The sequence below is a fragment of the Coloeus monedula genome, assembly GCF_965178545.1.
Source record: "Coloeus monedula genome assembly, chromosome: 8".
Taxonomy (NCBI): Eukaryota; Metazoa; Chordata; class Aves; order Passeriformes; family Corvidae; genus Coloeus; species Coloeus monedula.
The window spans coordinates 15539648-15554150 of record NC_138788.1 but is presented as its reverse complement, the minus strand read 5'-3'; the positions used below and the strand labels follow the sequence as shown (position 1 = coordinate 15554150).

Below are 14503 nucleotides of genomic sequence, written 5' to 3'. Positions count from 1 at the left end.
TCTAAGGCAGTGTCAAAGGAGGAAAACCAGCATTTAGTCAGGTAAAATTTTGTACAGCCTTAAATCAGAAAGCAGGCCCATAAAGAGTGAAAGAAAAGAAACATGCTTATAGCTGAGAGTCTTAAGTGATACAAAAATAATGCAAACATAAAGCCCGCAGTCCTGTTTCTGATCCTGAAGGAAACAGAAACCTTCAGGTATCAGTGTACTGTATATATATATAGTATAAGAAAATTACCACCAAATGCTGGGAAAATTTCCCATATAACAAAACCAATTTATCAGAAGTGTATAATCAAAGCATTAAAAAAAATCCCTCATGGGGAAAAATGCTTGCACCACATACAGACAGACTCTGCAATGTTTTCTCCTACCAAAGCTGTTCTTACGACTAAAAGGAAAAGGAATAAGGAGATTTTTTTCGTTCAGTCCTCAAAACCCAAGTAGAATTTGTCAGCTTCTTTATGAAACAATACTTTTAGTATGATAACCTAGAAAATGTAAGAACATCACAAACCTTCTGCCTGTTGATCTGCAAACTCACTTTCAAAAAAAGTTATGTGAAATCACTTGTAGCCAAAGGATTCACCATATCTGCAGCACCTGAAGTGCTCTACACCAACCAGGACCATTGCAGGTTCAAGAAGTCAGTAACCCGTTCCAAAAAATTTCTGTCCCGCACAATATCTGTGCACAATCACAACTAAAATGTGTTTAACTGAGTTTATACTAGAAAGACTTACAAGATGCTTGAACAAAGAATCATCCTAATACTCTTCTCTTTATTTTTGCAATATTAAAGTCACCATTTGCAAACAGGTTTTTTTAGATCTATCTGTAACAATGTTTTCTCTATACTTAAAATAGAAAATTAATCCAACACCAGTAGTGCTGAAGTTAATCTCATTACTAATAATAATAATAGTAATAGCATATTAAAAGTGAGTCACCCTTCTAGTTTTAAAAAAAGAGATGAGCTAAGCCATTAGATAAAAATGTAAAAGATACCATGAAAAATGAATGAAATATAATCAAGTATGCCAAAATATTTAGTCATCATTTGCTTGGACAAAGGGGAAACAAAACTGTATTATAACTTTATTATATAAACAGCAATAAAAAAGCAACACAGTAGACCTGTATTTAACAGTTACAGGGATAAGCTATTCAGTTGTTGTGTCATGCTGCAATTGTTGATGAGGTTACAGTATTCCTCCCCATTTTTGTGTCCTGGTGATGATGAATTTGGAGCTTTTCCCCCACTCTATGGTAGCAGTTCTGATACTTAACTTAGGTAGTAAGCTCAGGACATGCAAAAAGATTTCCAGGACTCAGAGCTGCAGCTGCACATATGTCTGTCCTGCAGGTGATCCATGGGGCAAGGGACCTCTGCCAGTTCCACTAAATGTGCACTTACTGCAGTTCTAAAAAAAGAGCCAACATTTACCATTGCACATCAGCTTGCAGGAGAGATATCCTTATAGGATATTATCAGCCATTCAAGCACTCAAGTTTTAATTTCCAAGGGGAGCCTGGCAGAAGGTATAATTCTTGACCGGAATGGAAACATACGATGTGTAACTTTTAAATATTATGTTTCTGATGTTGAAATCTCAGACATAATGGCCACAAACCAAGTAAATACAACTTGCTACAATAAAAGAAAAAAGCTTTTAAAAGCTTAAAATGTTAACATAAGATTTTTTTTTTAAATCTAATTCATCTAGGACACTGTGAACATCTAGGCCTGAGTCCAAAGCTATTGAAGTTATTAGGACTGCTTCCCTCTATTTCAACAGACCTTGGATAACTCTCTCATTTCTGTAACTCTCAAACAGACAAATACATGCAATATATCATCTCAAAGCAAACGAAACTCAACACATTTCAGTGGCAGCACATTCATTTAAACAGAACTATGTATACTATATATGGAAATGAAGTGTTCCTCTCAAAGATGAAAACCCAATGTATTCTCAGGCTATAAATACCATCAGGATTCAAGATGGGCCCTTCCTGACCAATATGTCTCTGACAGGCATGGAAGATAGGTATCATTCCTTCTCATTTATTCAGACTCTGCTGCTTTTCCACCCTCCATTGTCACCCAAGGTGACCTGTGTGCCCCGGACAACGTGCCCACACTTATAAACCATGAGTTCTAATTTGGAACTGGTGTATTTAGTCCTGTATAATTTTGCATAAATGCTAGTGTAGTCTTGTGATCTAACAGAGTTTTGCACTCACTTCCCAGTGAGGCATTGTATTCCTGCAAGGAGCAGGGAGCTGGACTCAATGATCGTTACAGCTCCCTTCCAAACACAAGATATTCTAGGATTCTAAGCCTTCGGACATGTAGCAGCATATAAACCCATTACAGAAACACAGCTTTTTACAAGAGCTTTTCAAAGTGTAGTTCATTTCCTTTAGCCACTAAAATCATATGTGGGGGAGAAAAATATTTTTTAACCATTAACACCCACACATAATGTTTCAGCAACCTTTCCCTTAGAAAACCTCCACAAGTTGTATTCACTGTGCCTTCCTCAGACTACTGGTAGTTCAGTAATTTTCATACATGTAAAATACACATTTCTATGCAATGTGACTAGGTATGTTTAGTAGAATCAAAGGGATACCCTGTTCCCCAATTTCATCTAGTGTTATTTTTATGTTTGCACCTCCCCTGTGACTGCTACCCTCCCAACCTCACACTACAGGATGCCTTGCTGCTGCTGAACTACAGCCTGATCCTGCTGGGGAATTATCACCAGCCAGCCCTGAAATTCACATAAACTTTTGTCACTCTGAGTTGGATTCCACAGAATAGCAGAGCCAATCTCAGAAGGAACACTGACTGCTGCTCTGTGTTGTGCCTGCTGTCTAGAGATTACTGCTTCTTTTTAGGATTTGTCCCAGGAAGGACACTCAATGACTAAGATTCACAATCCACTTTCTTGCAATAATACAGGACATCCAAGTATGATCATTGCTGGTTTTAATTATAATCATTAGATCCCATCCCTGCAGAGGTTATACTTAGGGCTAGTGCTCTCTAAATGTTCCGTGTTTCTGTCTCTGGGGCTGTAAACTGCCCTTATTTCACATTCAGAAATCCCAGCTCATCAAAACTGAGTACATGGATCAGTGTTACTTAAAAGCTTTCTGTTTGCTATTATAGGCATTTCTTCTATTGAGCTAAACTGGAAAAAAAGGTGAAATCTAATGGTTTTCAACCAGCACTTAGAGATTTGCAAATGTGAGATTTTTAAGTTCTTTCTGAATGCAGATGTTCTCCTTAAATGTATGTGTTGCAAAGCCTTGAAAATGATACTGTACCAAAATAACGTTTTGGTAGAGAATGATTTACAGGTTAAATCCTTGTTTAAATTCTCTTTTCTGCATGCATAACCTATTTGAGCATGTGTTTATAAAATGTGAAATCCTTTATAAGCTCCAGAGAGCCAGAGTATCTTCCTTTTCAGTGCATGGAAAACAGCAGCATACACCTCTCCACACCAGCACCCTTTTCTGCTTGTAGAAACACCATCTGCGAAGTACCTTTTCTTTCAGACCTTGACCTCCTCACCATGGCCATCTCTCAACTGGCAACCTGTCTGGTGAGGCTTTCCCGGAGTAATTGTGTGCAGACCACCTGACAGCCATGAGACAGGAATGACTGAGCCAGGCTGTGCATGTGACTAACAAGCAAAATGCATTACAGTTGCCGCTAATCCCTTGAGCCTTCCAGTTGTTCATCATATGCTGCTGCACAGTACATCTTCACGGGAGTCAAGGTGACGTTTCCACGTACAGATTTGAATGAAGGGATCTCCTGCATTATGTGTCCACATGTATCTCCCACTGTACACTCAAACTTTTCTCAATAGATCATGCTTCAAATTTGTTTCTTTATTTGGAGAGGATGTTCGTGCAGATATCACTCAGAAACCAACAAACCTCGCCCACACGAGAGCCAGCCTGGAATGAATACTGCTTGTTTTACAGACAACTTAAACTTATCCACTTAAAAGTTTTCTCTGGCTTTAGAGTTTTGAGTTGAAATTGTTAACTTTTCAAAGACAACTTCTGCAAATATTTTATTTCCAGCAAAACCAGGGTTTTTTCTATTCAAAATAAATGGGAATGTTGCTTGGTTTCTACTGACCAAATCTAGCACTGTGTAAATTACTACATTTCAGAAATAAGGAGACGAAGGTCAAAGAAGACTGTTAGGACTTGTAATTTCAGGCTAGCAACTGCTACCTATAATCATAATTTCATTTTATATGTGTACATGTTGTGGGGAGGAAAAGCTCTTCGAAACACTGAAAGCATCACAGTAAGGATATTTTCTACCTGCTAGAGCCTGATGACATAAGGTCCATAAGAAGTACCCTTCACTGGGGAACCAAGGAGCAGCAATAAAGGGTCCAGTATCATATTCTTCAACAGGAAACAAGTCCCGCTTGATTCTGCACTGACCAGCACCAGGAGCTGACTGTGCCCCAAACCTGGGCTCTCTCATTCCACTGCTCCTTCGTCATGTTTTAGAGTTTGTTCAAAGCCAAAATACGGTATCAGATAATGTCAGCAGCAAATGCCCTCCAGGAGCACAGAAAACGCCGATGCAGATCCATATAATCAAAAGAATTACAGACTGTATAATATGCATTTAGCCCCTATGTGCACATCACCATGCAGATTTATTTATTTTTCTGCTGTTACCACAAACAAGAGCTAATGATGTCAGAGTCCAGTCCAAGGAAGTTTAATCTCACATTCTACTTTTCATACACAAACAGAAATGAGTTGGTCAGGGGACAAAGAAAAAGCAATGACAAGTTCTTTAGCAGTATCTAAGCACTATTGAAAATGTAGATGTAAACACTGAGAAGAAAACCAGCCTTTTTCAAGGTTGGTTGCAAATACACTGTAGCTAATTTTGAAAAATTCCATTTAAAATTATACACCATATTAAATAAAGGAATACAAGGGCTCCAATAGTAGTGACTATCACACTACATGAAACACTGACAATGAAGGTAAAGATTTACTTTTTAGTAAGATTTTTTTAAAATGCCAACTCACAAAGCAAGTGTGGAGCATGAAAATCCTAAAACTTCTACAATCATTTTTAGTACATGATTAAGAGTAATGTTCTATTCACATACAATTACATAAATGAGATACGGAATTTTAAGAGGTAATGATTCTGTTAGTAGTTTTCATATTCTTGACTTACAGTATCTTGACTTTCTCATCTCCAAGAGGAAAAAAAATGTAATGAAATTTCATACCACAAAGTGTTAAACTGTTTATATCATAGTTTTAAATTCCAACTTTAAACTGACTAAGTTGAAGAGGGGAAACCCCAAACAAATCACATTCTAAATCCTTCTACGTAACCATTAAAAAGTTTTACATCCCACAGTCAAGTTAACAATCATCGACAAATCCATGGAATACGTCATGCTTAGAATATAGCAGGGAGAAAAAAATGAAACGTTTTGTGGTTCTTTGCAATAACAGATACAGACATGAGTATTAGCACATTAACTCTGAATTATTCATATATATATCTATGTGAATTATTCAATAAGAGGCCACACAAAGTAGACATGAGAAAGATTTCTTTTAGCTCTCTCACTGGGACCGCTCTTCATGTAGTGAGACGATGCTGGATAGCCCAACTTCCCTGCAACCTGTGGAGCAGCAGAAGAGGCAGCACAGGAAAGGAAAGCTCCTAATATGCAGAAAACTTCTTCAATCCTGCAGTAGGAGGAGCTACTTCTTCTAAAATTGCTTTTGTAGCAGGTCCAATAGAGTCAACATAGCATATATATGCATTCACATTTCTCACTGACAGCTTTTCCAAACTCACCAAGCAGCAAAGTATGTGCTTGGTAACAGCAAATTTTAAGACATTTCCAGTTGTTGCTTCAGTTAGCCTTTATACCCTAAATACTAGAAAAGTGTTTTGCAATAACTAGTTATAACTAACATCCTTGCATACACAGAATTCCCTCCAACTCCCTATTTTATCATGTAAGGAATGCAGGATCAGCCCTTGAAAGTTCTTTTTCGCCAGACTTTTGAAAACCCTTACAAGTGGAACAAATAGGATCTAAAAGGAGACATATATCTCCCCCTACCTGCAGAGCCCTTTATCCTCCTGCCCCAGGGAATGACATTCATGGAACAACTTCAGTCTCAAAGATGAAATAAACTCAAATCTTACAACCTGCCATAGCCACAGTATGTCAAGCTATTTGGACTGGAAGTGTTTGAACCCCTCGACGAAGCCTGTTACTAAACTGACATATTTAGCCTAAGAGGTTTTAAAGACAATTTGCACACACCTTTCTATACCGGTTAAGAAATGACTGATCTGCTTTAACTCTGTGTCCCAATAATGGATTCTCTGACCAACAGGACCCACCAAGAAACCATGCCTAAGAAGTCTGTGTACAAGTCTCTAACTTCTTACTCTCTTAAGAGAAGAAGCATGAGGTAATAACCTGCAGATTTTTCTTTTTCGTCAAGAGCTCTGATAGCCTCTGTAGATTTGTCTCATTCTGTGGAGACGAAAATGCTAAATACACAATGAAACCAAAGGTTAAGTCTTCACTACTCACCCTTTCTTGAAAATTGCCTTTTACTGCTGTGGGAAATAGTATCTTATTACCACAAATTCATTAGAGCTGTGTCATCATACCTGGCTAACACCCCTCTAAGTAAGTTCAGGTTTGGCGTTGAATGAAAAACAAAATGACTATAGAAAAGTAGTGCTGTCTGATAGGATTCCTGGTGCTTCAGGCTGACTTAAAAGCTTTTATTCCCTAACTTTAGCAATCACTCCTTCCCTAGATAGGCCAAGTTCACTGTAATAGTTTAACTTCCAACTGGAATATGGAGGTTCATTTAGGCAACCCAAACTACATGACAAACAAGTACCATAACTTTCCATGCCCTAACTTTGTTTCTGGTTTCCCCTAAATGCTGGGCCCTTCATACAGCTGGCATATATGCTGTGTGTTTAGGGGGGAGGGGACAGGAGAAAGGGGAAGACAGCTCACTGTACGTCAAAGCAAACCAGCAACCTAGCAACCATATATTAAAAGGTGTGTGTGTTTTTGTGGGTGTCTGTGTGCCAGGAATAACTGAAGCAGATATTATTCCATTTGTAATCCAAAAAATGTGAAAAGGGAAGGGGAGAAACTCCAGTTGCTGGTCTATTTTGGGGTCTGTCAAAATCCACTTTCACAATACAGAGTTGTAACACTTTCTATGTCATTTTTCGTAATCAAAAATTAAAGTCTGGACTTGAGCAAGTTCTTAGCTTTGGTTTGAAAATAGGCCCTTCAAAGCAGAAGCTGAACTTACTTCGCATGCTTTCTTCCAGCTGGTAATATGCGAAAATCAAAGGGGCAGAGAGGCTGCCTCAAAGACTTCACACTCAGGTTAAGTGAATACTTACAAATGTACAGAATACTTCTAGATAGCTACATTTAATCTAACAAACAGAAACGTCAAAGGTTCTCAGGGAGTGGAACTGGCTTTGTAAAGGTTCCCTCGAGTGAGAAATTCAGCCTTTCAATTTTGCCAAAGTTTCTCATTCCACAAGACAACTGACAGTTTAGATCAGCGTATGCAAGCTCCCACCCCATCGTATGGGGTCCCAAGGGTGCATATAAACTTCTGATCTGCACCGTCCCACTACACCAGCATGCGCCTCTCCGACAGGGCGAGCGTCGGACACCAGGTGTTAACTGTCGTGCCACCAGATGAAAACGAATGAGTTCCTGTGTAGGGTGGAACACAGAAGGGGGAACGGGGGAGGCGCCTCGGGACTGCACCCAACACCTCACCCCTCCAGCTACACTGCCCACGTTGCAGCTCCGAACAGCCCGTGGCAACCCTAAGCCAAGAGCAGCCAGCACACTGCCATCAACAACAGCCCCACGGCGTCCGCTCCACCGCCACCTCGCCCAGGTGTCCTGCTCTGTAAGGCTGGGCTCCTACTACTCCTCACCACCACCACCGCAACAAACCATCACCGGCAGCAGGAGGGGAAGGGAAGGGGCAGTTACCTTGTTTTTGACCCCGCAGTGGCAGCAGACAGTCCACAGGTACTTGAGGGTCCTCCACAGCAGGATGATAAACAGTCCCCCAAAGAAAGTAACCATGGATGAGGCGAGGAAAGCCCACCACATGCGCTGTCCGCGGCTATCGCAGGGCACCTCCATGGTCACCGGGATGATGAGCGCATCCATCTTGGGCACATTGACGGGGGAGGAGGACGAGTCTGTGTTGAGATTGTTGGCGTTGATATTGTTACTCATTCTAATGCCGCTGCCGCTGCCGCCCGGGTAGGAGCCGCCGCCGCTGCCATTTGCCATAGCTAACAGCGAGCCGGGCGCGCAGGGGCTTCCGAGAGCTCCTCCCGCCGCCAGCGCCCCCCAAAAAGCCCATCACCAGCCATATTGCTGCTGCTGCCGCCGCTGCTCAGCGGGGAAGGGATAAGGAGAGTAATAAAAATAAAAAGCCCCAAATCAAAACAAACAAAAAACCAAACCAACAAAAAAAAAAAAAAAAAAAAAAAGCAGGTGAAGAGAAGCGACCGCACAATTCCCGGGTCCCTCTCGGGAGCCGACAGGCCGGTGAATTCCGAGCGTCCTCTTTGTACGGCGAAAATAATATTTAAAAAATTAAAAATAATAATAAAAATATAGTCTCCTCCTCAGATTCCCACCCCTTCTTTCTCCCGCATACACAGCCCCTACCCCGCCCACCCCAAAAAAATCATCCAGCACCACCACAAACTGATGCCTCTGAGCGTCTCTCCAAGATACCCAGCGCGGCGACCCCGCTGGCCTCAGCGGGGATCCCTCACTCAGCCTCCGCCGCGGATCCTCCCGGAGGTGGTCTGTTATTATTGTTATTAGTCTTTAACTTGTTATTAGCGATACTCAGTCCCCCCCCCCCACCCCCCCGCGCACCCTCCTCCTCCTCCTCCTCCTCCTCTTCCAAGTCCAGCCCCTTCCTCTCCTCTTCCCCTCTCGGTGCCGGCAGCAGCCTCCTGTGGCTCCTAATTCATCCTCCGCTGGCCCATCTGTGAGTGCGCTGCCGCTGCCGCCGCCTCCTCGCCCATCCTTCGGGAGCTCCCTCCAGGGCCCGGCTGTCGCTCAGGCTGTTGCTCCCACACGCGCAGCGGCGCCGCCGGCTCCCGCCCCTCCCTCTGTGCCGCCGGGGGACGCGACGGCCCCGCAGCCGCGGCCGCTCCGGGGGCGCATCAAAGGCCCCGCGGGCCGGGGGTGCCGGGCGGGCCGGGGGTGCCGCGCTGCCGCTGCCGCCGGGGGTGGGGGCGCCGGCTCAGGCGGGCTCCCGGCGCCCCATGGGCAGCGCTCCCCGCCCCGCGGCTGCTCGGTCCCGCTCGCGGCGCCGCCGAAGCGCCGAGCGCCCGCTCCGGAGGACGGCGAGGCGGGAGCGGGGGCTGTGTGCCGAGGCGGGCGCTTCACAGGTGGCGGCGAGGCGGTGCCCGGCCGCGCCGGGGAGCTGCCGCTCCAACAAGTCCCGCCGGCCCCGGTGCGTCCATCGCCGCCGCGCCGCGCTCTCCGCAGCCGCGGTGGGGCGGGGGCTGGCGGCAGCGGCCCCCCCCGCGCCGGCCGTGCGCGGGGCCGGTTCGAAGGATGTCATGACGCAGCGGCCAACGCACGGCGCAGTCACGGCCCCGGCCCCCGCAGCCCCGCCGGGTCCCCGCGCCCATCGCCCGCATCCTTCGCCCGCCGCGCAGCGCGGCCCCACGGCGAGAGCGACCCCTCCGCAGCGCGGCCGCAACGGCGCCCTCGGGGGCGGCGGGCCCGGGGCTGCAGCCGGGGGCAGCGGGGGAGGGAGGGGAGGAGGGAGGGGGGCGCGCTCGGGGCTCGCAGGAGGCGGTTGAGCTGCAGCAGCAGGTGCCCGGGGATGCGCACGGCGCGGGAGGGGGGGAGCTGGCATGGAAACGCGGTAAGGAAGCGTGAAATAAACATCGGGGACCGTGGCGTGGGTTTTTCCGCTGAAGGCATCCGTGGCTTGTCTTTAATTGACACGGGGAAGTACTGCAAACGCTCCGCAAACACACCGTAAATTGCCGCACATCCCAAGAACATTCCTGAATTTAACCCTTAGAAATATAAGTAACAATTTAAAATTACACACTTGGGGAGGATGGAGGGGAAGGAGGAAGCCAGTAAGAAAATCTGTATAGTCGTCTCCTACTTTTTTTCAGATGCACATTGAAAAGCAAAGACATTATATGTCTATATATGCATTCATTTATATACAAATCAAAATCTCCATTTGGCTCACTGGGTTGTCTGTACAAAGTATTATGCAGATCCTCTTGACATGTTTCCAAGGGTAAAATACGGCAGCCTTTGTGTGTGTGACATTCCCCCATCTTATCTAGTTGCTATACCAGCAGAGAGCCACCATTATGAAATAGTAATCTCTTAACCTTTACTAGTAGTAGTTTCTGATTTTGCACCTGCCAGGGGGTTATTTGTTTTTGTTTTCTACTTACGTGAAGGTAATGAGATTTTATGAGTTCCCAAAGCTTTTTACGGGGCTCTCTAACCCTCTCACCCCCACTTTTTTCATGCAATAACACCACCATTTGTCTAACTGAGTTTATCATGATATCTTCTTCCATTCTGTTCCTCCAGTCTGTTCCTTCAAGAGAAAGCTTCGTTTTTCAAGAAAGGTTTAATAGAGGTCTCTGAATAGAGAAGACATTAGATAATAAATAATATGGAGGTGTATACAGGTGAGAAAAATGCAACATTACTTTTTCCCAGACAAAAACAGTCCGTTACATAGCAGACCTGAAGCAGGCCATTCCCAGGAGTCTGTTGTAACGGAATTAAGTTGAGGATTTCGAGATGCAGAAAACTAGACAGATTGAAAAGAAACTGCACGTCACAGCTGCCACATGCAAGCCCAGACTGCCCTGCCACAGCTGTTGCCCCCTCCCATGTCTTTTCTTTACCAACCCTCCCCACAGCTAGAAAGCCACCTGGACTGCAAAGTGTTGTCATGACAGGATCACACGCCCTGGGTCCTGGGCTCAGAACCCGCTCCTGATGGTCATTTGCTCTGCATTCCTGTGTTGGTGTTGAAGGAGCACCCTTTTCACAGCTGCACACATACCTATGGATCCTTTTATCCATCAGCAAACACCAGGAGTGGAACAAGGGCAGGAGCATCGTAACACAGGCACTTGATGTCTGATCTTCAGCAGTGCCAGGTACTTACAGACACTCTTATAGCTAATAGAAACTACAAGCCCTGTGCACCTTGAAACATGAGGACAATGAAGAGCAGCAGCACAACATATCCTAGGGAAGGCTTTTGCATGGTGGAATTTCTTCCATATTCTGGTCTGGCAGATAACAAGGAGTGAATCACTGAAGGCATGGCTGTGGCATACATCCTCTCTTGCTGTTGTTTGAGGGGGCCCAGAAGATTTGGTGGAGAGGCTGCAGTCTGAAAATACATTTTCTTGCTTTATGCATTCAAAAGGTACGAGTTAAAAAGTATTTCTTTGACTCAATACTGTGCTGCAGCTGAGTGCTGCAGACACTGGTTTCAAGAGCACTCCAGATGCAAACAAGATCGTTAAGGACTTCTAAAATATCATCCCCATAATACTGTACCCATACATACCAAAGATGGTCCTAAAGAAAAATTCAGACTAAAGCAAATAAAGTGCACCACACAATATAGTCTGTAGGTTAAAATAATTTGATTTGAACATATTCACACAAAGTTCACATGCAGGTTTGGACAGGGGTAGGAGATTTATTGTGATCAATTGTAAAAGGCTGCCTTTAAGTTCTGATGCTCAAATGCTGTTCATAAACCAACCAACACATACATTAGGAGTCCTGGTTTATAAATCTCATACCATCTATCCAGGGGAAAACCTTTTGGTTTATCTGTATAAACAAAACTTTTATTTACATAAATACAGCTCAGTTCTACAAATATTGACGATGAAACTCACACTGAAAAGTAAATATTGATATCAGTTGGTGAGACTTACCAGCTGAAAGTTTCTTTACTAGGAATTATCTGCAAAAGACAAAGCAAAGTAGGCAACTTTGTATTTTGTTCACCTATTCATAGACAGAGGTAAAAATGATCCTTGAATGAATATCCCTTCCATTAAGTCCCATTTGAGCTTACTCCTTTATGAATAAGGGAAGGCCTGCTTTCCAGTGCAGGTTCTATAAAGCAGAGTTTGAGAAAGCCCCCTGGGGCCGCATGCTTCATTTACTGAGGCAACAACTCTGTTTCACGTTGTCTTCAGACTAAACAAGGTTTTCCAGCTCTGCATCCTGGAGAGATGTGTTCCAAACAAACAGAAAACTTAAATGGGTTAGTTTTCAGATTAGTTGTCTATTTAATATTTCAACACAAGAGCTCAAAATTTACTTGGTTAACAACACCTTTTACAGAACATAACAAACACTCTGCTGACCTGTGTTTTTCCTCTTCCTACCATGTAGTCCAGGTCACAGTCATGCCTACTCAACATAATTCTGGAGGATTTGGTTCCAGAAAGCAGTGTTTTAGCAGCAAGGAAATGACTCCTCTTTATGTAAAACAGTTCCCTCTTGTGGATATTCTGTGTACAGTATCACAGAAATATTTAAAATATTCATCAATCCTGGATCTTTGCAATTAAAACCTCTGTTCATCAATTATCCAACCCCCTTGGCATTCTTGGTTTTAGCAATTAAATATGTGAGGAAGAACAAGCTGTTGCATTTAATCATAATACAGCTTGCACATTTACACGTTATCTATAACAAATTATTTAATTAAACACAACAAAGCTAAATAAAGTTGCAGAACTGTACCTATATGAGTCAAGTACAAATCACAGTGGGGTTTTTTATTTTGTTTATAGGAGAAAACTTTCCACGCATTCCATTAAAGGAAACCACGATTAAAAAACAAGGAAAAGATACACTATATAAAGAAAAGAGACAGTGATGGCCGAGCAGTCAGGGTTTCCAAGGATCCATGTATTAAGTACTGAAGACAAAGAAACTCTGGAATGATAAATCTTTCAATTAAAACTGAAGAGTCCAAGCAAGTAAGTGGCACAGCTTCACTGGTGACACAATATTGCACCAGGGATTAATTTGGCATGGCAGTTTGGAAAAAAAATCCGTATGAATGGAGTAAGAGTGTTAAGATTTATGTGTTCTCTAAATGATGACTACATTATACAAAAAATAATTTTTTTTCTTAGGAAATGAAATGTGAGAGAATAAATGTCTACTCCCCAGTTTTGCCTAAGGGCATTTGGTCTGACTGAGTCCAGGGAAATGATAGAAAACAACTGCATGTTATTATCTTGAGGGAAATTATATTTTAAAAGGCTAAAAGCCTTTATGTAACAGTACACCATAAACTTGTTTACCACAACATTTTTGTTAAATGGTTATATATAAAACCTTCCTAAACTTTGATTAAAGGTACAGAGAAAATGTTGAAGAAGTAGCTTAAGGTTCAGTAAAGGTAAATACTTTCCAAGGTTAAAAAAACCCTCAAAGTTCCAACTATTTGTGTCCAACAGCCTCCTTCACATTTTTGTTGTCCCTGTAGAACACACTGTTGGCTATTATGTAGCATCAGTGGCTGTGGCAGAGCAAGCACTTAGACACAGAAATAGCATAAAATAATAATAAAAAGTACTTCTACTCAAGGGGCTTGGTCTGTGTTTCTGAGGTTAGTGGGGCACTTGGTCTTGACTTCAAATGCTGGAGACACAGTGTCAGATATAAACACAAATGTCTTGCATAATTAATTCTGAGCCTCACTTTAATACTATTCCTTACTACTTCTACTTTGTCCTTCTACTTGGTAGTAGAGTGAAAAATCATACATTTGTAGTGATTAGATGGATACTGGAACAAAATCATATCATGAAATAATTCTGAGATTTTTGTTGTAATGCAAAATGTTAGCTCTCTGAGATGCTGATATAAAGCACGTAAGGTTGGATCTACTGTCCTTGTCTTAAAGACTCTAAAGAGGACATATTAGCAGTAGATTATAGGAACATGCACATAACTATATATTTGCACATGGCAAATTATTATCTTTAGCTTTTGTTGTTTTCACAGACAACCTATTTCGGTGCATATTAACTGAAAATTCTGTTTAGCTTACTTTCTATCTGCCCAATCCCTGTTCAAAGACCGAAGTACATATTTAGCATGATAATATATTGCACACTGTAGCAGCTTCTTATCAAAGTACTTTGCAAATACGAATATATTCAACCTCATCACATCTCTCCGTAACTGTATATGTGAACACTATTCTTGGCAGTGAGGTTACATAACGATTTCCTTGAATTAGTTAAAACTTTTGTATTGAGATCTATTTTGGCACTTAACCCTGGCAAAGTCCTCCAGCTGGCAGGACAAAGACATACCTCAGCAGA

The 14503-nt window shown here is 42.9% G+C and overlaps 1 protein-coding gene across 12 annotated transcripts in view; it reads right to left on the bottom strand.

Moving 5' to 3' along the window:
* Window positions 1–9117, bottom strand: part of KCNMA1 (potassium calcium-activated channel subfamily M alpha 1) — a 439539-nt gene extending 430422 nt beyond the window's left edge. For 9 of the 12 annotated variants that reach the window (XM_082286467.1, XM_082286457.1, XM_082286468.1 and 6 more), the window contains exon 1: window positions 8094–8765. In XM_082286467.1, the coding sequence (XP_082142593.1) occupies window positions 8094–8402 (309 nt within the window). In that variant the 5' untranslated portion in view covers window positions 8403–8765. Of the gene's footprint in view, window positions 1–8093; window positions 8766–8816; window positions 8939–9002 lie in introns of those variants that run through there. The other 3 variants (XM_082286462.1, XM_082286463.1, XM_082286461.1) reach the window with 3 other exon arrangements.
* Window positions 9118–14503: the final 5386 nt, after the last annotated feature.